This window comes from Gymnodraco acuticeps, unplaced genomic scaffold (assembly GCF_902827175.1).
Source record: "Gymnodraco acuticeps unplaced genomic scaffold, fGymAcu1.1, whole genome shotgun sequence".
Taxonomy (NCBI): Eukaryota; Metazoa; Chordata; class Actinopteri; order Perciformes; family Bathydraconidae; genus Gymnodraco; species Gymnodraco acuticeps.
In genome coordinates this window covers 404,681-430,215 of record NW_022989815.1, presented here as the reverse complement: position 1 = coordinate 430,215, position 25,535 = coordinate 404,681, and the positions used below count along the sequence as shown (strand labels likewise).

At 40.9% G+C, this 25,535-nt stretch overlaps 1 protein-coding gene across 2 annotated transcripts; it reads left to right on the top strand.

The window, feature by feature from the left end:
- The first annotated feature begins 229 nt into the window (after positions 1–229).
- On the top strand, positions 230–25,535 carry afg1lb (AFG1 like ATPase b). Of its 2 annotated transcripts, none has more exons than XM_034231084.1 (13): positions 230–346; positions 549–832; positions 3,932–3,983; positions 4,088–4,189; positions 4,436–4,563; positions 8,151–8,250; positions 11,843–11,901; positions 19,783–19,865; positions 20,857–20,927; positions 22,163–22,263; positions 23,475–23,615; positions 24,221–24,328; positions 24,864–25,535. In XM_034231084.1, exons 1-13 carry the CDS (start codon positions 232–234, stop codon positions 24,996–24,998), a joined length of 1,479 nt encoding a protein of 492 aa, XP_034086975.1. In that variant the 5' UTR covers positions 230–231; the 3' UTR covers positions 24,999–25,535. The 2 variants fall into 2 exon arrangements, with proteins under 2 accessions (XP_034086975.1, XP_034086967.1); XM_034231076.1 differs by having other exon boundaries at positions 24,861–25,535.

Below are 25,535 nucleotides of genomic sequence, written 5' to 3'. Positions count from 1 at the left end.
CAGTAGTTTACTGCAGGTTTAAGATACATATAAATAAAAATAATATATATAATATATAAATAAAAATACAATATATGAGTTGTATCCAGGTTATATCTAATAATATGTATTCATATTCACTAGTTAGATACCCAACATATGCCCTATCCTGCCATGCCTGTGTCATGTGCATAGACTGCTGGCTTATATTTGTCATGTGATTGTCAATAAAGTTTTGAATTTTGAAACATCATGGCTGCGTACAGGGTCCCTGCAGCTGCCAGATTCTCAATACAATTTGTACTAAAAGATACTGTTCTGACTTCAAGGAGAATTTTCCGAGGGTCAGCATTTTGCACTGGAAAGGGTATGTGTCTCTCGGTCATGTTGTAGTAAATTATTTTCAGGTTGTCGTGTTTTAAAAATAAACAGTCTTAAACCTCTGAATTACTCGACTTCTATTTACTTCCTATGACGTTTTATATTGACAGAATCCGTGTATACTTGCAGTCTTAAGGTAACGATTTACAGAGAATTTTACAAAACAGCTTTTGCTTTTATGCTCCAAGGTTACACTGGCTGGAGGACATGCAGTTCGTCCGCACCACACTGCTCCTCTGAGCCTCCTGCAGCAAAAACGTGTGCCCTCATTGGACAGTATGACCACCTTGTTCAATGTGGCTCCCTGCAGGAAGACATTCAGCAGAGAAACGTCCTACAGCAGCTGGCTTTGCTGAAGCACAATCTGAATAACTACACTAACAGCATCTACTTGAACCCAACCCCAACCAGAAACTCAAAAGATGACAACAGTCAACTTCCAAACGTTAAATATGGTGGATCAACTGCAAAGGTTTGACGTTTTATACGTAATGATGCATGGTCGGATAATGATTACTCTCATACTTGTTTGATTGCCCTTCTGAATTTAGATTCTGATGTAATTGGTCTCCAAAATATAGCGGATAACTTATCAAAACCCAACCATAGACCACATGTAGTAGCCACAATGTCATAAAGCAACCAATTTCCTGCTAGACTTAATAACACCTGTCCACATGAGACTCTTTCAAAAACAAAAATTAAAATATTAAAGAAAATACATCCACAAATGTACGTCCACAAATACCATACATACATAAACAAAATACAATGGGATTATGGCCTAAAATATGGTCTTAATCAGCAGGCGGAGTCTGGTCAGTTTTCATGAATTTGCACCTGATGACATGCACTTTGAGCAACTGTATTAAAAAAAACAGGTACTTGACCAATATATCAACGGATCCATCTCTGTTACAACTAAATAAACTCCTCCCTATCATGAAGACCATGTGATGTGGTTGAAAGGTTGAGAACAAATCTGTAAGTGGATCTGATTTGAGTAGGTTTTTTTAATTGTCAATCTAAACCGTAAACTGTCATGCAAGACAGTAGTGCCATTAAAACCTGACTAATATCATATATATTATATAATACTATTCTGTATTTGATATAGAGTCAAGACTCAATAGGATTATTCAGTTGAGATTGTGGGCACTTCTGAATAGTTTGGACTTAAAACGAAGAAGTAGCATACATGCTGCAGATCTTTTTTTTCTTTCCTTACAACATGAATTACAATGTGCATACACTGAAATAAAAAGTTGGAATAGTGCATAAGGTAGAAAATAATGAGTGATTTTGGACACAGTTTACAATTTGTACAGCAGCATGCATTTGTTTAAAACCTATTACAGTGGGGCATCTGGACTCTCAGTCTGTTATAAAGCCCCTGTTGACGTCCAACATATGGAGGGACTTCACAGAGTTCACTGCACTGTACACAAGTTGTATCACTCATGGTGGCCATGGGGCTCAGGTCAAAGGGAGGGTAGGGGTCTGGGAAGTGTATTGTGTATGTGAGTTTTGGAACGGCGTAATGTAGGGGGCTGTTGTTGTTTTTAGGTCAGGGGAGCTGACTGTCTAGTATTTGGTGGTGGGAGTTGTTTTGTTGGTTGGCTGGCACAGACACATAAGGTTAGGCAGAGATTTTGGAAGGCAGCAGGGCAGACCTCCTGCTGGGCTGGTCCCGGCACCCCTCTCACTCTCTCACCGTCCCAGTGCAGTAATGAGGGGATCCCCATTGTCTGGGCCATTCTTGTCCTTTTTGCTTTTGATTCGGGACTCTGACAAATACTTTGGTGTTAGGCTATCAACACTACCGCCCCCTCTCATTTTGCACCTTATGTATTGCTCTGTCTCCCACACACACACATACACACTGACAGAAGTACTTATGCAATTATTCTGGCTTGAATCAGGTCATACCACTGTCCTTTCGGTGTCTGTTCTCTCTGTGAAAGTACCGCCATTGTCCTAACTAACTGACCAAGTATGTGAGGAGAGTACACTTGACTTAATATTGACCCAATGTGGCGTGGTTTTGCGGATGGCCGGCCAACAATGGACCATTGTTTAAAGGGCGCCACCCTCTTCAAGTCAGACCTGCATCATGCAGTCCTCCTGTACACTGGCGGTCTCCAGCAGGACAGTTGTACCATTTAAACCTCACTCCCATGAACCTTCTGAGTGAGAGACACAACGTATCTGTCTGTAGATGTGATCAAACGCAGTTCTCCTGAAGTCATTTCAAAACCAAAATGTCTATGTCCTGCATGTGAACTTTCCACTCATGTGCCAGTCTGCACCCTCTTCCAGGAGGTGAGACAAGGCCACACAGCTCAGCTAGACAGAGTGGCTGAGAGACGGCCTTGTCTTTCTCCACTCTGCCGTGGCAGAATGGCTTCCAGCCACCACTGACAATTACCCCACCATGCCAGAGGGCAGCCTGGGAAGTCAGGGAGAAGTCACAGACTGTTATGCCAGAGCAGACAGGAAAGGCTTGTTGCTCTTCCAGTGTTTCACTCCAGCACAGGACAGGCAGGGATGGGGAGTGGGAGAGGGGAGGAGCCGGGAGAGGGCAGAGTGAGAGAGAGGATGGGTAACAAGTTTGTTTTTTCATTTAGTTTTCAATTGGCCATTGTCTGCTTTCACCAAAGTCAAGTGCTACTTGTACTGTGGTCACCGAGTGCATTGGACACACTGAGTACCGTCTTCATGAAATATTTGCTAAATTACATTTTAAGAAGACAAACCTTTCTATTCAGTGCTCAGTTAATTCCAAAGCTATTTGCCGTTGCCCGGTTACAGAGATGGACAATCTTGAACCACATTGTTGTTGAACCCTGTATTAAACATTTCTCATTTGTCCTCATATACTAAAAAATATGCTCTAATTTATCGTTACATGTCATGAGTAAACTGATGACGTCAACATGGCTTCGGCCCTCTTTAGAGATATTGGCTTTATGCGATATTCTCAGCTCGGTCACACAGAATACGTTTTTTTTTTTTTAAAGCAAGGACCTTTTGATGATGGGAGGCAGGCAGCACAATGACTTCCAGCAGCACCTCAATGCAACAGTACCGTATCACAATTAGCAGCGCTAAACAGGCTGCACAGGCAAGTCCACTCCATCTCGTATGGAGCCTCATCCAGTCCTCTCCGTTTTGTCTGACAAATCCCCCTATTGTTCCTCTGATGATGCTTTTATTTCGTGGGAACCCTGGCTTGTCTTGTTGATTAGATCCCCTTTGTCTTCCTCCCCTGCACTGGGCTAGTCTGGAGAATGTGAAACCTCACACTGTAGTGGTGGCTTAATGCCTCAGCATACTTTGTTTATTAAACGATGATTCAGTCTTATATGGTAATGAATATAACGACGTTTATGTAGGTCAACAGCTATAATGTTTTGTGCCTTTTTAATACGGCATTTATGCAATCATTTTTCATAACCATATTGATTTGATGCTTAACTGTTGTGCATTGTTGTTTATGATGGCTCGCAGCTGGTAAAGATACAATGTAAAAACATACTTATTAATTTCCTTCCTGTACTTTCCCTCAAAGGAGGAACCCACTCCTCCCCCACCCAAAGGCTTTTACCTCTATGGAGATGTCGGTAAGATCTAAAAATAAATAGATATACTATGATATTTTCTAAGGAGTTTCATCTCTGGAAGATTTCAAGGAAGTGATAATCATGCTTTTCTGTATCCCTCTCAGGCACAGGGAAGACCATGCTCATGGATATGTTTTACTCCAGTGTGAAAAACACTCGTAAAAAGAGAGTCCACTTCAACGGCTTCATGCTGGACATCCACAAAAGTTAGTATTATCCTCCCACTCCAAGACGCTCACTGCTGAAGGTTTGCTTGCTTGACTTTATGGAAGTTTTCTGACTCCTCATGCGCTGGAGATCCTATATTTATCTCTGTGTTTGTCCTGAAGCCTTCCTTCTAATTGTCTACCATTATGCATACAGGTGAAATTACTGCTTTATTCAGTATTGTCATTGAGTTGCTGATGCAGGTGTGCTTTAGGATGTGCCTGACGTTTGTGTGCTGCTTAAAGGGATTCACCGGAGGAAACAAAGCCTGCCAAAACGACGGCTAGGGGAAATGTTCACCTATGACCCCATATCACCGGTTGCCATGGAGATCAGCGACGAAACCTGCCTCTTGTGTTTTGACGAGTTTCAGGTGAGCGAGTTTGTTACATGTGTGTGTGTGTAAAAAAAACAGCTTGAACATTAGCGACAAGAAGCAAACATCAACTGCATACATTTGCTTTAAAAAGTACTACACCAACATTAGTACTAAGTAATGGGTGATACTAGAAGATATACTGCTAGTTTAACTTTAAATAATAATGGCGTTTTGATGCTTAGGAACGTTATACCAAAAAATACCCTCGGCTAAGATGAATACCCAGAGAGTGCCAAAGATTTAAAGTAAAAACATATTTTGTGGCATATTGAGTCAAAAGTATAAGTAATATCTTAAGGCATTATAAAGGTTTAACAAGTTTGCAAGGTACAACATAATTCTACTGTAAACAATGTTCATGTTTAAAAAGTAATATGTCAATTCTTTTTCCAGATCAAAACACTTTTTTTGCAACAGTCATACAGAAGTTGTTATTTTACATTATATTGACAGATATTGCACATTTTTTCTAAAAGTTTGTAGCTACTGGTTTATTCAATATTCAGAGAAATTTCCAGCAAATGTTACAGATTTGAACAAAACACAAAGAAACAGGAAATAAGATGTTGATTGTAAACACAGTAAATCACACATCAGAGGAAGCAAACAAAGTGATATGCAACATTGTGTTTCTTTTGTGTTGTAGTTATAAGTAACCCCTCTTTCCTGCTTGGTCAGAAACAAGTTAAACATGTGTTCAAGCTGTGATCACTTTTAGTGTTTCATTTAAACCAGTATCCTGTCTGGACTACTGGATGCTGAAAGATCTGTGTTCCCCCACAGAAACAGGACTGGGGACACCTAGTGGCCTTTTTAAATATAGAATAATGACTTCCAATATCAATGAGACATTCGCTCTCCCCAGTAGTAGCTTACTAGTACAGTACTAGTACATACATGTGTAATGTTACACGTATCAATGTGTAATATTGTGTTGCGTTGTAAATGCAGCAACCAGTAATCTGTTCCTATTGCTTATTTATGCACATGGTTGCTTCATCAGTTACAACCAAGTCACCTGCAGTTTGTGTACACTGGATTCACACAAATAAGAGGCATCTTCAGCCATTAGTGCTGCAGTAGTTCTCATTATTCCACCCTTTGGTGTCAAAGGAGAGAGCCACTATTGAAGCTCTCCCTATTCTCTGTAAGGTAGTTAGTCATTCAGTGAGTAAAGAAAGACGTGTGCTTGTGTCTCTATCATTAGCCAAACACATCTGTGAGCCGCACAGTGTAGTTCCTCTTACTGATATCATTACAGTTAATGCCAGCAGGTCAAAGGTCACAGAAAGTGCGCTTGCTCTCTCTAATCACTCTCTATGCATCTGCGAGGATCAAGAGCTGCTCCTTTCATCCGCCCGTCTTTCACATTTTAAACTGCGGCGCTGTTGTTGCATTCTCATTGATTTGTTTTGTTTGCTGTCGCCAGCTCTGCTGTTTCCGCTTGTCGACTGTTGCTACCGGTGAATGGAGGAGAAACAAGCGGACATGTGCACGTTGTTTGTGATGCATAAACAAGAGGTTGCAAGGTTGGGGGGTGTGGAAGGGAGGGGGGGGTTTATACCAATCAGCATCCTCCTCCACTCAGCCATGCAAATGAGGCTCTGGGTATCAGTCGCACTCTCCTGCTTCCTTAAGTGAGTGGAGCTAGAAAGCGACTGGCGGCGGCGGGTCAGATGGATCTTATCCTCTTAAATGCTAATGACATTTCTCCATTCTCTTCATTAGCGCCGTGCCATTATCAGTAATTTGTAGCCCCCCTCCCTCCTTTTACGGCCCCCGCCTGGCTCCCCTAATGAATACTCGCCATTGAGAGGTCCGAGATGGAAAGATGGGAAGAGAGCGAGGAAGAAGGAAGAAGAGTGAGAAGAAAACGCTTGAGCGTCATTGTCTCAGGGCCTCAGTCACCGTGCTGCCTCTGTGAAATTGCTCATAGGTTGTGTACATAAAGAGGTGTAACATCAAAAGAGTTTTAATTTGGCACCCGTGTGCCTCGCTGTAAACTGACAGCCGCTTGAGTAATTGGATGCTCATTTGAATATCGGCATTGGCTGACGGAGATTGCACCATTATTTTTGTGTTCCACAAGTGCTACATCAGTCCCCTCCACCATTCTCATTCTGTGGGTACCCATTCTCTTTCCATCTCCCCCTTCTCATTCAGCAATCAATATTGCCCCTCATACTATGCCCATGTTGAGGGCACATGAATAAACAAATCCAGGTTGTATAAAAGGTCATTTTTAAATGATTCTTTTGAAATGAAAATAAAATCCTGCGGTCGGAGGAAATGGGGGCCCCTTCAGAGAGACACAGAGCCTTGGCTTTCTGTTGATTCTCATTACACGCACACACACAATCACACACACACACACACACACTAATTTGATGCCCCTAGCCACCTCTCCTTAGTGAAATCAAGGCTTTAACACAAATGTTAATCAAGTATTGGCAAGGGGAGTGGGGCTAATATGCAAAAGCAGAAGACCCTCCAGAGTATGAAAGGAGGCATATGTCGTGGGTATGGCCATCAGAAGTGCCTGTTATATACAGGAGAGTAGGTAAGAGGGAGTAAGAGGAGAGGGCGGGACAGAAGTCTCCTTTTATTAAAGACATCTTAAAAAGGTCTCCTTTCATTAAGATAATAGCAACGTAACTGTATCTCTCGTAATGTACCTCTCAATTTGCTTAAAACGCACATGGTATAATGGCCTACCTCCTCATAATTTGAATCTTCCTACAGCAATCATGTTGCAAAGGAAGGTCACTTAGCTTAGTGGATTTGTTTGTCATATTGTATCGAGAAACAACAATTACCGTGAGTATGCGCAACATCGGAAAATAATTCGATTGCTTTTACAATATGCCCATCAGTCAGTCATCGGGTTTAATCAGATGTGTTCTATACATGCAGCTTTTAAAGAGAGAGATATGAGAGTATAAGAACAAAAGTGAGAGCACTGGATTGCTAATAGAAAGGTCAGAGCTCTTCACTTAACAGCCGAACCGACTCATGAACGTCCTTGTTTCACTGTTGTCAGCGACCTTTGTTTATTGTGGACTGATGGAAATGATGTCGATAAATAAAAAGGAGCGTACAGTTGAATCGTACTTATGCATTATAGCCTTGTGTAGGTTGTCGAATTGTCATCTTTGTGTAACATCTATCAATCATTGTCTGCCATTGTGACCCCAGTCTGGATTCACATTGCTCGTTTTTCATCATTCTTTTCTTCCTCTTGTTTTTCCCGCTTGCGTTCAGTCATTTTTACAACTGCGCCGTTGATTAGCTCAGGACCGCTGCCTTGCCTCAGCTACTTGTCCCCAGCAGAAAGCCGCCCCGTGACCATTTGCAGTCAGTTCAAGTGGTCTAGGTGTGTATGTGTGCGTATATATGCGTGCGAGTGTGAATGGCCATGACCACACACAAAGGATTGAATGAGCACACCTGAATGACACTAATCAACATGGAGTGTTGATGGCATGGTTTGACCTCAGACTCACACACGTACTGTGGCGAGAAAAGGTAAATTATACAGCACCTGAATGTCTCGCTCTTCTTCTCTGGTTCTGTTTTGTCAGGTGACCGACATTGCTGATGCCATGATCCTGAAGCAGTTGTTTGAGACGCTGTTCAAGACCGGAGTGGTGGTGGTGGCCACCTCCAACCGACCCCCTGACGGTACGGCGACTCAGCCCATACCTATAGTCATCTTCTTTAGCTGGTTTATTACCTCTGCCTAGGAGGTTAGGTTTTCAGTTTGAGTTGTTTTTGTGTTTTTAAGCAGGTTTACCAAAATACTACTGGCCTGACTTGATAAAAAGGTTGGCCATTATATTTTAGAGCAGATTGGCATTGGCCGGGGTCAGCGCTCTCCCAGTGCTCTTCTAGTTTATTAAGTTGTTCTGATTAAACACACAGCAACTACACTTGAAATGGTTAAAGTAAAAAAGTATTTTGCAACAGAAATGTTAGAACCTCCAGAACAAATATGAAATCTTCCTTATATTGCAGGACCATATAATAATAATAATAATAATAATAATAATAATAATAATAATAATTTGACCCAATTATTCAGCAGTTAAAAAATACATCTGAAATATTTTATTGTTTTCTTTTACTTAATCTAATCTATCACAACAAGTACCCATTTGATTTTACATTTTAAATGGGTACTTTAGGCGCTAGGTGCTTGTGGTTTGATTTGGTGACAAATAATGATAAAGGAAGGGAAAATGAAAGATAACAAAAGTGCTACTAGATCTCCTACAAACCTTGCCCATTAACTCGGTATGCATGAAATGATATAGATATTTGAATGATCAGAAAGCAGAAAAATTAAAATCTGAAAACAAAATCAACAAATGAATAGCTCAAGCTCATAACCTTAGTGCTGCACGGTAGTGAAAATGATTGATGAGTTGTTCAAAGAACGTTATACTTTAAACTACAAACTGTTCATCAAAATTAAAGCTTTACCTAACTCTTACTCTGACTGATAAAACATAGCAAAGCTGAGGTCGTCAGGCGATGGTTATCTTTGAAAAGAGTATTGCAAAATGTTGCATTTATAAAAATGACTCTTAACTACACCAGTACACCATCTGCAGCTGAAATAACAAGTAATACTCCTGGAACACCAATGTTTGCTTCTCCTCCTCTTGAACCAGCACATTTCCCAGTCACTTTACATACATCTACATTATTCACTTAATATTCACTTAATATTCACTTAATATTCACTTAATACTTTCATCTGAAGGTGCTTGGCCCCGGCAAGAATCAATTGACAGGACCACGACAAATACACCCTGTTAACCGCGAATAACCGGGGAAAAGACGTTTGATACAGCTCTCACTTAGAGACATGACACAACCTTTAAACAGGCTTTGATGTTGCATTTACTGCCAGCAGAGCAAGGTCTGAGAAAGAATTAGCTAGGCGGTGATCAAGGTGAAGATAAATGCATGATGTGCTATCTGACGTCTTTCTCTGGGAAGATGTTGATGTCTCAATGCCTCGAGTGGGTAGGAAGTGGATGGCAGAAAAATGGCTCTTGTAGACAAAGAAGCCCGTCTCTGATATTTACTGGCTATTAAGAACAAAGCGCAAAACCATGCAAACTTGATAGAGAGCCTACTTGGTATTAATTACTTGGTTAATGGAACACTGAAAGCCATAAGAGACAACTGGACATGAAAGGCATACATTTCCCATCTTTATTGATGTGTAGATGCCGCCATCAAACGGCCGTGTTTGGAGGCGTAATTTAGACATTTTTGCTACAACGACTAAAGTGGTGTTTCATTGTTTTAAAAATGGATGGAGTTTAATAACATTGAGTAGAGTTGAGGGATAAATGGTTATGGATAAATGGTCTTTTCTGGACGTGCAATTTACAGTGAAATATTTAATAGTCTTTGTGAGCTGATTTGAATCCATTTAAATCGGTAACATCTATCTACAGTATAATACTGCTCAGTTGCTTTCTTGCTTGAGTTGGGTGAGAAAATCTATACCACACTCATATCTGTACATTAAATATGAAATTCAGCCAGTTAGCCTGGCACAAATAGAAATAGATATAACAGCTACCCTGGCAAATAAAATAATTGTTCGTGTAAAATGTAAAACCCTGTCTCACAGGAGGCCATATGCTTGACTACTTTTTTACATTACATTGCATTTAGCTGACGCATTTATCCAAAGCGACTTACAATAAGTACATTCGACCAGGAAGATACAACCTTGAAGAAAACAGAATCATATAAGAACATCATGTTTCATAGAGCCAAACATTTCAAGTGCTACTCAACTGGCTATAAGCCAGTCCTTTATTAGTATATAAGTGCTCTGCAGTTCTTTGTTAGTAATTATATCGCTCGAAGTGGAGTCGAAAGAGATGAGTTACTTCTAGGAACGCATTGCTCCTGTCCAATAATGTACACCAGGACACAACCTAATTAAAGCTCCATTACTCACTTTGGCTTTTGTACGGATTAAACATGACGGATATATCGTGTTAATTAGTTTAGTTTTAGATTCACCTTAGTTTTAAAAGCTGAGAGGACTGATTGGATGTTGATTTGCAGTCTCCACTAACTGCTCCCTTCGTAGTGGCTCCTTTACTGTAATACGTTTATTCTTATTTTATATCATCTGACTGACTAGTTCTGGGCAAAGCCATTCACACTTGAAAATCCATTTCATAAATTTAAGTTTTATAATATTTCCAAAGCTAAACATACTAAACTTATTTTTTTAGTTCCACATTGGTGCCATTTCTGACACACAACGCTTGTATGTATAAGGTCATTGGTTTTATTTGTCACTGTGTCGCGTGGCCTCAGACAGTTACATAATATACGGACGGGAATAAATCAATGCCTGCTTGTAAAGTGGGCCGGCCTTTATTGGTTAGCAAGATATTTTAAGTTGATAACCATTAAGATAAGTTTTGATGGTCGTAGGCACTTTCTTAATGTGTGCTACAATGTTATTTGGGAATCCAAGATGAAACCAAAACAATTTCCTTTCTAACTTTTCATTTCATTAAGAGTTATTGTGAAGCCATCACCTCAAAGCACATTCAAACTATTTTTTCGACAGTTCAGAGGAACACAATTATTTTGAAGCCACTGAGAGACAGCGTTCATGCCTATTCAGTAACACTGCAGCCTGTTGTGGAGTCTTTGTCGACACATAAATAACTGCGTCATCATCAAAGTCCCAAAATGTTTACCTATTCCTTTCACCTTTGCAAAAGAATTGTGTCATAGACAGCGCAGCCCATTACAGTATAGGAGTTAAGCTTAAACCCAAACATCAACAACAACAGCTTGTTTACGTTTGCAGCTGGAAAAGCTGAAGCCTCGCTGTGTGTCTGTGGGTGTGTGTCTTTGTCCGTGTTTGTGTGTGAATCCCTATCTGTTTTATCTGTCTATCAGGGATGCTACTTCAGATGTAATTTGTTCCAGCCGAGCTAATTGAAACATCTATTCAGCGAGCTGCTGTGGACATTGTCCGCTCTGAAAAGGCGACAGTCCTTTCTGTCGCCACCATTGTTTGGGAATGTAATGAATTTTATGTTGCTGCCGCTGCCGGTAGAGAAATCCATTTTTCTCTCCTGGTCCCAGTCCTTTTGTCGTGCCTCCCCACCCATCCTTCAGTTCATCAATAGCCACTTTATCTGCCAATCTGCGGCGAGGGAATGACATTATTAGGAGGCTAAACAGCAGCTCTAATACAGGCCCTCCCCTCCTCTTTCAGATCTGTACAAAAACGGACTTCAGAGGGACACCTTCCTACCTTTCATCGACGTGCTGAAGGTAGAGACAAAGTCATCCCTCTCTCTTGTCTTGTTAATGAATTCATTTGTTTATCACACACATACACACACATGCATGTGCGCCTCTGTCCCTCTATCTCTGTCTTTTTTTGCAAGTTGCTTTTTAGTGGTTTGATGTGTTCTGCTTCCTCGATGCCTCACACAGTGTCACAAAGCTGTCTTTGATCATACCAGGGCACGGTGAAAGACTCGCAGAGAGAAAGGTAGGGAGAGATGGAAAGAGTGTGTGTGAGCTCAGGTAATGTGAATCAGAGAGAGGCGGACGAGCTGAGTGAGTGACTGCTTGCATTTCAAAAGTAGGGGGGGGGGGGGGGGGGGGGGCGGCGAGTGGTGGGCGATGCGGTGGTTAGCATTTTCAGCAAAAAATCTACTTTGCAATTTAAGCAGGTAGCGCCATTATCCTGCCTGCATCTCAGATGATCATTGATGTGTTTGGAGTGATCATGTTCATAAATAATTGCATAATAATTTGTTGTCATGCATTTTGCAACAGAGGAGGGCAGCATTCTTGCACCTATTATTGGTATTTAGTCTAATAATAACAGGAAGCAATATCTAACAGCAGTTTATTTGCCCACAAATGTAGTGCTTTTTCGCCTTGTCATAAGAAAAATGCCCCTAGTAGTGCAAATAAATGTAATTTATAATTCCTTCACTTTTTTTCGCGTACAGACCTACAGGTTTTTCAGCAAAGGTCTGGCGAGTTACTCTCACAGCCAATATAATGTAGCTGATAAATGCTCTCTTGTGACTGAAGGACTGAAAATAACCACTCAAAGTGCTGCTTGAATTCTATGGCCGAATAAAGGAAGCTGCTTTTAAATTCTCATTATTTATTGAAGATAATAGACATGCCTTACTGAGGTGACGAGGGGAAACACTACCTGTATTAAAATTATATTAGCACAATGATCAGAACCTCAGCAATATATTTGTTTTTATTGGTCTTGGTTTAGAACAAACTAAATATCCTCGATATATTGGTACTTTATGCAGTATAATCGTAAAGGGAGAAGTATATTTTATAGCATCACAGCTGAGCAGATTCGGGTACATCTAGTAAAAATGAAACATAATGAATGATACAAAAAACGGACTCAAGAACACCACCTTTATGTAAATATACTGTACGTTTATTTACTATAACATGAGAGGATGTCATGTAATCTGAATTTTCTCCCCACAAAATATTACTTATTAATATGACTTATTCCTACTGGCCTAAAATGTTTTACTCTCTAGATAGGACAACTAGTATGTTACTGTAAGACTAGAATTATTCCATCACATGAACGATGTATCTGCTTCGTCACAAACCTCAGTGGGAGTACTGTTGTTGTCTACAAAATAAGAAAAGGAGTAAATCTCAAAACTTGTTTGTTAACAAGAGTCACATGGCTGATCTGAAGTGCCCAGGCTACGGCCAGTTTCAGGGTCATCAGAGCTTCACCGTATCTTCAAACACACACACACCGACGTAAACACACAACAACCTGGGAGTCACTCTGCCCCCCACCCACTCACCCAGCAGAACCATTGCCCTCTCTAATCCACCCTCATCAAGGTCCTGAATGCCTGTTGTCCCGCTCTGCCCCGCACTACCTCCTCTCTTTCAGGGTTCCATGTTCCCCTTTGTGAGGCCATCTGGTTTTCGGGGTCGGTGTTTTTTTTTGGGGGTGCTCTGGCTTCTCTATAGCGGCCTGTTCTGTAAAGTTAAAGCGTGTTTTAGCGGGGTCACGCTGCTAACTAGCTGACCCTTGATAGATTGAATTAATGCTGGCAGGGCCCGGTGGTGCGGGTCCTCCTCCATGCTGCGGCTCCTTCTTGTCTAAGTGTGTTTCTATAGCGGGTCAGGCAGTGAATGAGGGCGTTGGAAAGTAAGAAATAGCCTCTGACCTCTCCTCCCTATCACCTGAGCTGGAGTGGTAGAGGTTAATCCTGCGCCTATGTCCGCCTGGGTTGATGTCTTTATTTAACTATTGACTTCTGATGAGTTTGGACCCCCTTTTTCCTCAGCTCCCTACCCCCTCAAAGAAATCATCCAGTTTCCTAATCTTAAAAATGTAGAAATGATGCTATGCATGGAAAGCTTCAGTTATCCTAAAAGTCTCTGTCCTTCCTATATTTTCAGACATTTGTTATTTCTTGTTCTCTTCTGTGGACTCCATCAGGAAAGCTCTTCAGTTGTTAAGGCTTCTTTTTCTTTGTAGCCATGGCACAGCTCTGAGTTCTGTAAAATACAGGGTTTAAGGGCTTTTTTTAATGGACACTGCCAGTATTGTAACTAAGACACTCTTTCTCTCTCACAAACTGTCCTCCCTCTCCACTCCACTTTCCATCGCCCATCCTCTCTCCACCCCTCTATCCCGCTCTTTATTCTATTACTATCCTGCTCTGCTCGCTGGCTTTACTCACCCAAGGTCAGGTCTCTGTATTTTGGTAGCAGAATAGTGACTTTATTTTCCTTCCGCTTGTTCGATTGCAGTTGCGTACACAATGCTGCAGAGAGGGTGGGAAACATGACAACAACCCTGAGGCAACTTTGAGTATCTCTGAGTTTCCTGCTGTTTTTAACCCTTCTTTTGATCCACTCTCCTTCTCTTTTTTTGTGTCATTGTTAATAATTGCTATGGGATGTGCAGTTGGCGATGAGAGAAAAATAAATATATAAATAAAACAGGATGGTAGAGAAAGGAAAATTGAGGAATGAGAGGGATGTGGTCCTCCAGTGAAGACCTTGGTGAGAAGGACTGCCTTTGAAGAGCTGGCAGCCTGCCAGTTTGAATCAAATGGATGTTGATATTTGATGACTCTCATTGTCTTCCAGAGCATTTAATGCCACTCACTGTGTGCCTCGAGGGCATACCTCACTTATTTTATATCAGTGTCTCGCACCTACAAAACCAAACGATTAATATAGAACAAATTGATTTTTCCTCCTTTCGAACATGAGGAATTGATTCTGGCTCTGTGTTTATCACTTAATTTTGAATCGATCCAGGAACCTTAGCCTATTTTCTGCTGCTGACTGATGTTTTCCTGCATGTGCACGTGTCAGATGTGCTTGATCATGCATGCACGCACACAGGTATATTTTCCTTTACTCTATTTGTTTATTTGGAAAGCAGGCCACCTGCAATCTGAATGAATCGCTTAATACAAAAATGTTGCTCTCCTCTTAACTTCAGTAACGTGTACATTCATGAAATAATTGTACTTATGCTTTGTGTCTCCGTTGCACTCTTATCAACCCAATTGACTCTGCTGCGTTTTCACATTTGTAACATCAAGCAGCTGCAAAGATGGCCATTTTGTACATGTTATGTTACTAAATATGTTTTAAAACACCCTTATTATAAAGATAAAAGGACTTACCAACTTGTTTACCTGAGCAAAAACAGGTTTTATATCTCAGAGTAAGATTGCTGGTGCTTAAAGGGAAGGTCAAAGGGCTTCAAATAACACAGTAATACTAAAAAGAAGAACAAATATATGACTATAGTATACATTATCCATTACTATAACTATCCCTGAAAGAACTGTTGGCAGTGGAGTTGCATTGTGGGTAATGTAGGCACCAGGCTTTGACAAGGATAAAGAATTGTCTTTTGTTGCTTAGGATGCAAAATGTGTTAAGTAGAAGCTGGTCGAATTCTCTTATTTAAACAAAAGGTGATATCTATGGGGATATTGTTATTGTCTCCTTGTCACCATACTTTACCAAAGGAAAGGAGATAATACTGTCCCACAACTTTTAAACGTCAATAATGAGTCATTCTATGTTATAGGGGTGAATTGCTAAGTACTCCTTTAAATGTCTGGTGTTCTGGAATTATAATAGGACAATGGTAGAATTGAAGTAGTAGCTGTATTTCAACATCTGTTAAATTGTAGCTTGTGCAGAGACTTTAGTATCTTAGCGATTTGCTCATCTGCATTTCTTCTGTCCGACTATTCCTCCCAACATGTGGAGCCTCTGCCGGCCAGGTGCAGGTAGAGCAGCGAGTTTTGGGGCGGTTCAGGGTTTTTGGGCCTCATCAGAGCTCGAGAGGGGTTGAGGGTGGGGGGTCCAGTGGGGTGCTGGATCACGGAAGGTGGGGCCTCCGACTCAAAAGATGTTTCCCCAAGAGGAGCAGCCGAGGCAGGGGGAGGTTGTGAGAACGACCCCTCAGAACAAACCATCGCTGGCCCAAGGCGGTCACACTTTAAGGGAATAGATCATTAGGTGTAATTAGGGTGTTCACATTGTCACGTACCCCCCCGACTCCCCAAGAATGAATAAAATCACCAGCTACACCCCCCACGCACTCACTCACACACACAGCAGATCCCCAGTTAGTGAAAACACTTTGATGTCAGAAGAGTCGTCCAGAACTTGCCAGCATAAAGGCAGTGTTTTAAGCTTTCTCTCTTTTCTCCCCCGGTCTCTCTCTCTCTCTCTCGACCCCTCTTTCCCTCCCTCCTTTTCTTCTGTCCCTCCACACAAGGCTGTAAGACACACATGGTTGAATGAACGACAACCTTTCCCCTCCTCCCTCTCTCTCCCCCCTTCGTCTCTTTTTCAGCCTTCCCACCCCGCATTTCTTTGAGGCCTGGTCAATTCTCCGGGCCAAACAAAAAAAGCATCAAATGTTTTCTGCTGCCGGGTAATGAGGGAGTGGACCTCATCAGGGCCCGATAGTCAGCTATCCTTGGCTTTTGTTGCAGCTCAATGGCACCGCGCTCTTTGAAAAACTCAAAAGCAACTTTTTGAGGAGTAAAGGATAGAGAAAGATATGTCGCAGAGGGAGTGGGCGCGGAGGCAGTGAAGATAAAAAAAAAAGCCACTCTGTTTTTATGCTAAACGGCTGTCCAGAGAGAGCAGTGGACAGCTTGGACAATGACATGATTGGAGCTACATGTGTTTGGATGACTTTCTTCTAAAGAGACTCTGATTCTCATGTCTGTCATCTCTCTCTCTCTTTCCCTCCCCTCTTGTGTCTGTGAGTTCCTGAATGCATCGCTGCAAGTAGTGAGACTTTTAATTTGCTTCCATGCTGCTCCTCTGTGAGTCAGCTACACATATAGGACCAGTTTCACACCACAAGTACAAAAAGCTGATAATGTGGCATGGTGACAAAGAAACTAGGAACTTCGGATTATTTTACCTATCAATTAAATCAGACAATTATTGTGTTTTAATCATTGGATTCATGTTAATAAAAAGTTAAAACATATTACAGAAATACTCCTCAGTTTTCTAGATCTGATAGTATTGTCCAAACAACAATTTAAAACATGAATATATTTTGTAGAAACCGAAGATACCTTGTGCACAGCATTGCTTCTCCTCCCTCCAAAATCGCAAATATAATCAATTTCCAATCTGATAAAACAGATAAAGGCAGCAAACTTTCCCATTTGACAATCTGAATTCAGTGAATAGTTTCCACTGCACCATTTTACCTGTTAAATGACTGCAATTTAGCATCATCTGTTATTATCCTTCATTTCTTATTTATAGACCAATTGATTAGCGTATAACATTTAAAATCATACTGTAAAATATGTCCCAGAGCCCAAGGTGAACTACCTCTAACTAAATTCCCACCAATCTAAAACAGAGAAACACAGCCATTTCTCATGTTTATTTATGCTCAATTGATTATCAAAATGTTCTATCTACTAATCCAATAATTGCTTAAGCGTTTAAACATTACAATTGACAATTGAGTGCAGCTGGCAGGTGTTTGTCAGAGTTTATACATCAGATTGTTGTTGTTCAGCCTTAGAGAACAATAAACAGAATAAGCTAAAAGGCCATTTGGAGATGAGATTTTAAGTTTCCAAGAAGACAGAGAGAAGCGTGGTGGTGGGGGGGGGGGGGGGGGAGGAGGAGACCACAATGTGTAGTAGGCGGATAAAATCTCGGAGGAGTGAGAACTTGACAATCCCCTCAAGATGGATAATCAAGTAATGACCCGCGAGGCCTCAGCCTTATCTGATTATAAATAACCAATGGAATCACCACCACTGATTGTGTTTTCATTCCTCCTGCTCTCCTCTCTCCTATTTGTACCTCGCTTCTCCGTCAAGAAACGCATCAGCCGCCTTTACCGGAGGTAGAGACGCTAGATAAAGAGATGGAGTAGAAGATGGCAGGAGAAAAGACAGACTGAGACTCTAATGATGTGGCGGCGATAGTGACAAGTTTTCCTTCTTTTTTTCCCATTTTGGAGGGACTATTTACCCGTTGGTGGGGTCACAGTAGGTTGATGAAATGACACCTCCCTTTTGTATGTGGGGGAGGGCGAGTTTGTCAGGTTGTTATTAAGCCTGATTCAGCCAATTGGCTCAGAGTGGGAACCCCGTTTGTGTGAGCGGACATGGAGATAAAAAGTTGACAGCGGAGAAGAATAGAGTATTTCTGTCCCCTTGCTTTGTGATGATTACTAATTATCCTGCAGCTTAAGGAGGCCAGTGGCAGAAATTCACTGATTTCATAATTTACCGGAGCTGTCGTCGACTAGTCTGTCAGCCGCCGCTGGCTCGGATGGGATGATATGCAATTCCTTTCTCTTCTTTGATAGAATGGTGGAGATGATGATTATAGTTTGTGGTGCACTCCCTGACATGAATCCTGTTGACGTTTTACACTATCTGGAAAAGTTTGAACTCTGCATCAAAAGTTCACCCCTGCTTTAACACACTTGAATAGCTGCAGGAACAATAGATCGACTCAATAAACCATAAAGAAGTGTCTCAAAATCCCGGCGCTGTTAGAGGAGAGAAAGATGTCTCCTGCCTTCTGTATTGAATTTATTCACTTGTTTTTTTATTTGCTTTTCGCCCATGAGGGATGAGCAGTAGAGAAGCAACAATAAAAATCACAAGCTCCGTTATCTAAATGAATTCCCCCAAGATGATCAATCTAAACTAATAGATAATATCTACTTTGAAAGCCTATAAGAGTTATTTGATTTATATGGTGCACATTTTTTTCCATATATCAATATTTCTCTTGTAACTTCTATGTGCCACTGATTAAATACGTCCAGACCCATATTTTAAAAATATTTTAAATGTCTGCAATGAAACAGCAAAACCTTACAAACTAATTAACCAATCAAAAAAACCTTTTAAAATGTTCTTTAAAAATTACATTTTAGGGAAATATGATACGTCAAATCTGATGTTTCACAGTTCTGACTTAATATGATCTATTTGAAAGAGAAGATGGTGGTTTTGCAAAAACATTTTCCGGGTATCCCCTCACCCCTATTAAAAAATATATAAATGAACTGACCCTATCTACAAATATTGTCTCTGTGAACAACGGCCGTATATGTGTTATTTGAAAATCAACAAGCCACACTTTTGCACCAGTTAAAGTCCTTCATTAGGTGCAAACAGACTTCAGTGTATCTGAGTATTGCCCAGAATGCTGAAAAAGATGTGGACTGAAAAAGCACAAGACATATAAACAATTCAGTATCTCTAACCTTATCCTAAATAAACTACTCGTAAAAATTAGAAAATGTGATTGAACTGCTTGAATAACAAAACAACAGTTTGCAAATTAAGGTAGATACAAGTACAACTCTAACCTAAATATATAATTTTTAACAACATTTACAATACAGATGTTTCCTTCTGCATTGCTTTAAAACACATTTGGGCCTATTGTTAATATTTGCTCTTACTTTGCTGATGTTTCAACCGTCTTACCGTGTGTGTGTGTGTGTGTGGTGTGTGTGTGTGTGTGTGTGTGTGTGGTGTGTGTGTGTGTGTGTTGTGGTGTGTGGTGTGTGTGTGTGTGTGTGTGTGTGTGGTGTGGTGTGTGTGTGTGTGTGTGTGTGTGTGTGTGTGTGCGTGTGTGCAGGTGTGCTGCCGAACCATCTGTCTTGACTCTGGGATTGACTACAGGAGGCTGGACAAAGCTGCAGCTGGAAATCTGTACTACCTGTAAGACACACACACACACACACACTCTCTCTCTCGAGAGAGAGACGAGAGAGAGATAGAGAGAGAGAGAGCGAGAGAGAGAGAGAGAGAGAAGAGAGAGAGAGAGAGAGAGAGAGCGAGAGAGAGAGATGAGAGAGAGAGAGAGAGAGAGAGATATGAGAGAGAGAGAGAGATAGAGAGAGAGCGAGATCTCTCTCTCTCTATCTCTCTCTCTCTCTCTCTCTCTCTCTCTCTCTCTCTCTCTCTCTCTCTCTCTCTCTCTCTCTCTCTCTCTCTCTCACACACACACACAATCTAATGGACATATTTGTTTCAAGTTTGCAGTTCGACTCAGCGTGGATGTTTAGAAGAAGTCTGGTAAAGAGTCAACATTAATCTGCATTGACAACATGCACACAAGCATTCAATCACACTATTACAGGAAATGTTTTTGTGGATTGATTTTTATTTTTAAAGGACAGAAAGAGAAGGCAAACAGATGGATAAATGGGGAAGCAGACTGTGAGATTTATAAAGACCTACATTACCTTGAGAGATCCATGAAAAGAATAAAAGAGGAATCAATAGAGTATGAGAAAATGGAAGAGCTTTAAAAGCTAGTTTTCTATTTCCCTCATTACATATACGCTGTTAGGAACACACGCATGCACACAAACAAGGTATGAATGACACTGCTGTTGCTCATCGCAGTATTGGAGCTTTCAAGTGCTTTCGTCTTTTCACTGTATGTAAATAGACTCATCGCACCCTTTTACCAGGAGTTAAAACACAAGCACACACACACACAAACACACACCCTTTAAAATCTCATGTTGACGTGCATTCACAGGCTAAGGCTCGTGTTTAGAGCCTAACATCCTGTTTTTTACTGATGGAGTGAAAAGCTAAGTACCACCCCCTCCTATGCACTCCTGGCTGCCAATCGTTTGATGTGGCCATTTCAGCATTGTTAATTTCATATTTGCTTTTTGTGTGTGTCCCTCTCTTTTAGCACAGCGGAGCCTGGTGCAGAGGCCTCCTTGGATACGCTTTTTGAGGAGCTGGCCTTAAGTCAAAAGAGTGGTAAGGAACATAAAGAAAAACATCAACTTTCTATGAGATTCGCTCCATTTCATAACGTGACATCAACATTTTGATCTGCTTGCGCTAGGAAAACATTTAATCGGAGGCAGCATGATGCGATAGCAGACAAATGGCTAAATACAATAAATATTAAAAATCAAGCTTTTTCATTTTTTAAAACATAAGCCGATGGAGTTCATGTTATTGTGTTTGTTGTGCAACAGCATATTTACCCACTGTGTTAAGATTGTTGCTTTGTTCCCACATTACGGATAACGTTGACAATATGTGATATTTTTGTACACATATCCAATGAAAAGTCCAAACCTTACAATTTGATAGCTTATTTCTTAATACCTTCCCCTTCCTGCAACAGGAGAAAATAGTGCATGTATTGATGGGTGTTTAGCCCAGGCAGGTATTACAGTATATGCAGAAATGTACCAAAAAACTAGGGTTTGGTAAACTAAACTAAAGGTCAGAAAAGATAACATTTGACTATGCGTTCAGTTTTAGAAGTTTGAAAATATTGGATCAGGGTTTGACAAGTGTTTATAGTTTTGCTGAACTGTTTCCTATCAGCCACCAGGTTAGTTTTATGCTTTAATTTTAAGGTTTTCTAGGGTTCTTTTTATTTAGACTGTTTTGTTCATATATATCTGAAACTCTTTATCCAAATAACTTGTGTGTAGATGCATTGTATATACCTGTTTTAGACATAAATAACTAAGGTGACTTCTGACTTCTAAGGTCTAAGATCAACTTTTAATATATTGATTCAATTGTAAAAGTGATGATAGAAACTGTATGACATGAGGATCATGTGCAACTCGTTTTTGACAAGAAAGCTACTGGAGACTTCTAGAATTGTGTGAGTAACATTGTGTTTTTAGACTTCTCTGTTTCAGTGTGTGTACTCTGTATCAATGCTCTGTAGTTGATCTGACTGGAATTGTGTTTTTAAAACTCAAAACCGCCACTTCGAGCGATAGAACTATTAACGAAGCACTTTTATACTAATAAAGGACTGGCTTATCTAAAGCCAGTTGAGTAGCACTTGAAATGTTTTTGCTCTATGAAGCCTGATGTACTTATATGATTCTGTTTTCTTCAAGTTGTATTTTGTTGGTCGAACGCACTTATTGTAAGTCGCTTTGGATAAAAGCGTCAGCTAAATGCAATGTAATGTAATATAATGTAATGGATCAAGATGATTTGTGTGTGTGTTTCTTTAGTTACGGGCCCTCGGCTGCTCACAGTGCTGGGAAGAGACGTGATGTTGGAAAAGACCTGTGGCTCCATCGCTGACTGTACTTTTGAGCAGCTGTGTGGCAGAGTGAGTGTACAAAAGTTTTCTCTACAATAATAATTCCTTACATTTATTATAGCGCTTTTCCAGATGCTCAAAGAGCTTTACAAATACACATTACACATATTTTTTTTATACATGCAATGGTCACTGTGGACAATACCCACAGGAGCAAGTTCAGGTGAAGTGTCTTGCCCAAGGACACAACGGCTTTACAGACGCAGCAGCGGCGGGTTTCACCCCTTGATCTGATGATCATTGCACAGCGCACTGCGCCACACCGTCCATCTTCACGCCTCGAAGTCATCGAGGCGCTTTTACAAGTACACATTGATAGTATACATGTACTGTGGACAATACCCACAGGAGCAAATCCGGGTGAAGTGTCTTGCCCAAGGACACAACGGCCTGACGCAGTGGCGGCAGGAGCGGGTTTCGAACTGGAGTTCAAATCTTCTTCATTTGCCTCATTGTCAACATTCTGAAAAACGATGGTTTCAAAAGTTCAACAATAACAGTAAATGCTGCAGGCCATATTCAGCTAAATCGTTTTTCTTTAAGTGTGCACAAAGAACATTAAAAGCAAAGCACACTCACCACTAATCAAAACTGCTCAGATTCAAAGCACCTCTCTTGCCTCTTTATTGCCTCTGCACTCTGTTTCTTCCCTCCTCTGTGTACTTTTTGTCCAAACCTTTGCACAAAAAATGAATCACCTTCCCTCCATCTCAGTCCTATTTTCTGCTCAATGTCAAAAAGCGTGTGTGTGTGTGTGTGTGTGTGTGTGTGTGTGTGTGTGTGTGTGTGTGTGTGTGTGTGTGTGTGTGTGTGTGTGTGTGTGTGTGTGTGTGTGTGTGTGTGTGTGTGTGTGTGTGTGTGTGTGTGTGTGTGTGTGTGTGTGTGTGTGTGTGTGTGTGTGTGTGGTCAAGCCTGATGGACAGCGGTGAGCTTTTGCAGGCATCTGAGCTTCAAGGCTTCTTCTTCTATCTGACATATGCTTGGCACGTGCACATTCATTTTGAGAGCAATCATCGTGAATGGCAAAGAACCAAGGACAGGGACTGAACATCAGCCCGAACTCTTTGCACAAGGTGCCCCTAGCGCTCCGTTTGCACTTCAGGGCAAACACGCACACCACAGCGTTCCTAGTGCGTGCTTGTGTTTACAAGGACACAGTGAAACTATTCTCCGCATTGTGATGTGCAGCTAATTTAACCTGCTAACGTGTTTTTTCTCAGCCTCTGGGTGCCAGTGACTACCTGGAAATGGCTCGGTTCTTTGACACTGTATTCATTCGCCATGTTCCCGTGCTGACACTTACCCTGAAGGACCAGGCCAGACGCTTCACCACCCTCATAGACAACTTCTACGACAACAAGGTGCTCCATCAATCTGTCCTAACTTAAATTGGGTGATAAAAGAGACAAAAATACAAATGTAATTTCACATAAAAAAGGTTAAATTCGGCCAAAAAACAGTTTATGTCCAGCTTTCGGCTTTTTTGTATGTCACCCCCTATCCCTCTCTCTTCCCTTCTCTTCTTTAATGTTAATTGTAGAACAAACGCATTAAATGCCCCCCCAGAAACAAAACAAATATGTTTCATGACAGAATAGACCACTGAAATGAAATAGTAAACCAATACTCTTCTGCAAAAAGTAATATTACTATATTATCGTACCACTAAAAGACCACAAGTGTCAACCTTATATTGGCTCACTTCTCATGAACTGTCATTTTATTAATAAATTCATCATAGCGTCGAAGAGGAAATTTCAATCTATAAAAAGAGTCAATATACACTTGACTCAGGGGACCGTCAAAGTGACCAAAGATATATCATTTTAAGGAAATAATGATTGAATGGTTATCTTCTCTGATGTAGTATTGATTACATGAGAAGAAGTAATTGTTAATAAAAAAGGAAGTGACCTATATAACTAAACTGGACATTACTGTGTCTTTCCCCCCCTCTGTGTCCCAGGTGAGAGTGGTGCTGCTGGCTGCTACTCCTTTAGAGCAGCTGTTCGTCCACACAGGAGGGGACGATGAGAGGGACAGACAACTGCTGGATGACCTGGGTCTCAGTGGGGTAAATCACATGTGCTACAACACAACAAGTTAAACTGGCAGGAAAACCCTCATCTTCTATATGCAATAAATGCAGTTTCAAATATAACATTTAAAAATTCACACTACTGATTTCTCTTTACAGTTCACCTCACAGTGAGCTGCACTTTCATGAGAATAACAACCAGTGGGTTGTTTGTTAGTCAATAGTGTATTAGTGGGTGCATGTACATTGTACATCATTGTAGTGGTGTTAATGATAAGGGAAGTTTTTCATCCAAAACACAGGTTTCCTTTACCTATTTTTAATGGCTGATTATAAAAGTATTACATTATCATTAAAGTTTAACCGAGACTATGTTAATGTCAACAAGGCAATTTTGAAAAGAGGATTTAGCTCTCACACATCCTAATCCTGCATGTTTAAGAATAAAACAGGCAATTTCATTTTCTTAATCCAGCTACTTAACTTCTCCTTTAGCCAAAATATGTTTGAATAAAAATGGTATTGAAGTATATCAGCCGCTAACTCTAGTGTTGTGTCCTCTCTTCAGAAGGCAGCGGAGAACCTGACTCTGTTCACGGCTGAGGAGGAGATTTTTGCCTTCCAGAGGACCGTCTCCAGACTGATGGAGATGCAGACGGAGTCATACTGGATGAACGGAGATCGCAGTCGCAACAAGGAAACATGAACATCTCACATCCTGCTGACTGCCTCATAGTCATACATACCTCCAGACAACAAAGTACCTCACTAACTACCGACACCACACACTAGATACCGGTTTCTGATTTTGGATCTGACGTCCACACTGTGCGTTGAACCTTTTTCCTGTGCTGAGAGGTGTGCTCTCTCCCCCTTGTGGAAGACTCTATTAAAACATATTACACCTCCAACATGTGAGAACCACAAGGCAAACACTCCAGAGAGGAGTCCCTCAGACTAGGTGGCTGCCGCCCTCTAGTGGACAAAGTTGAAAAAAGGTTAAATACACAGTCTCTGACTTTTGAATTTAAAATGGTATGAATGATATTGATCTATGTATTATATCAAGAGCTTTGCAGATAAAACTAGAACTAGTCTTAATTTGGCCTCCTGTTAGCAAGATGTTTGACTTACAGTTGCTATTACTAACACTGTGCAGCTTGGAAGGGGAAATTGTTCTTAAAGGGAAATAGCATACACAACTACTGCGTTATAACACTATTAAAATTGTAATCTCAAACAA

Excerpts from the sequence above, each read along its gene's own strand:
- afg1lb (XM_034231076.1), top strand. The coding sequence starts at position 232 with ATGGCTGCGTACAGGGTCCCTGCAGCTGCCAGATTCTCAATACAATTT. Across the intron at positions 833-3,931 it reads ATGGTGGATCAACTGCAAAG|GAGGAACCCACTCCTCCCCC; the intron begins GTTTGACGTTTT and ends TTTCCCTCAAAG. Across the intron at positions 8,251-11,842 it reads CTCCAACCGACCCCCTGACG|ATCTGTACAAAAACGGACTT; the intron begins GTACGGCGACTC and ends CTCCTCTTTCAG.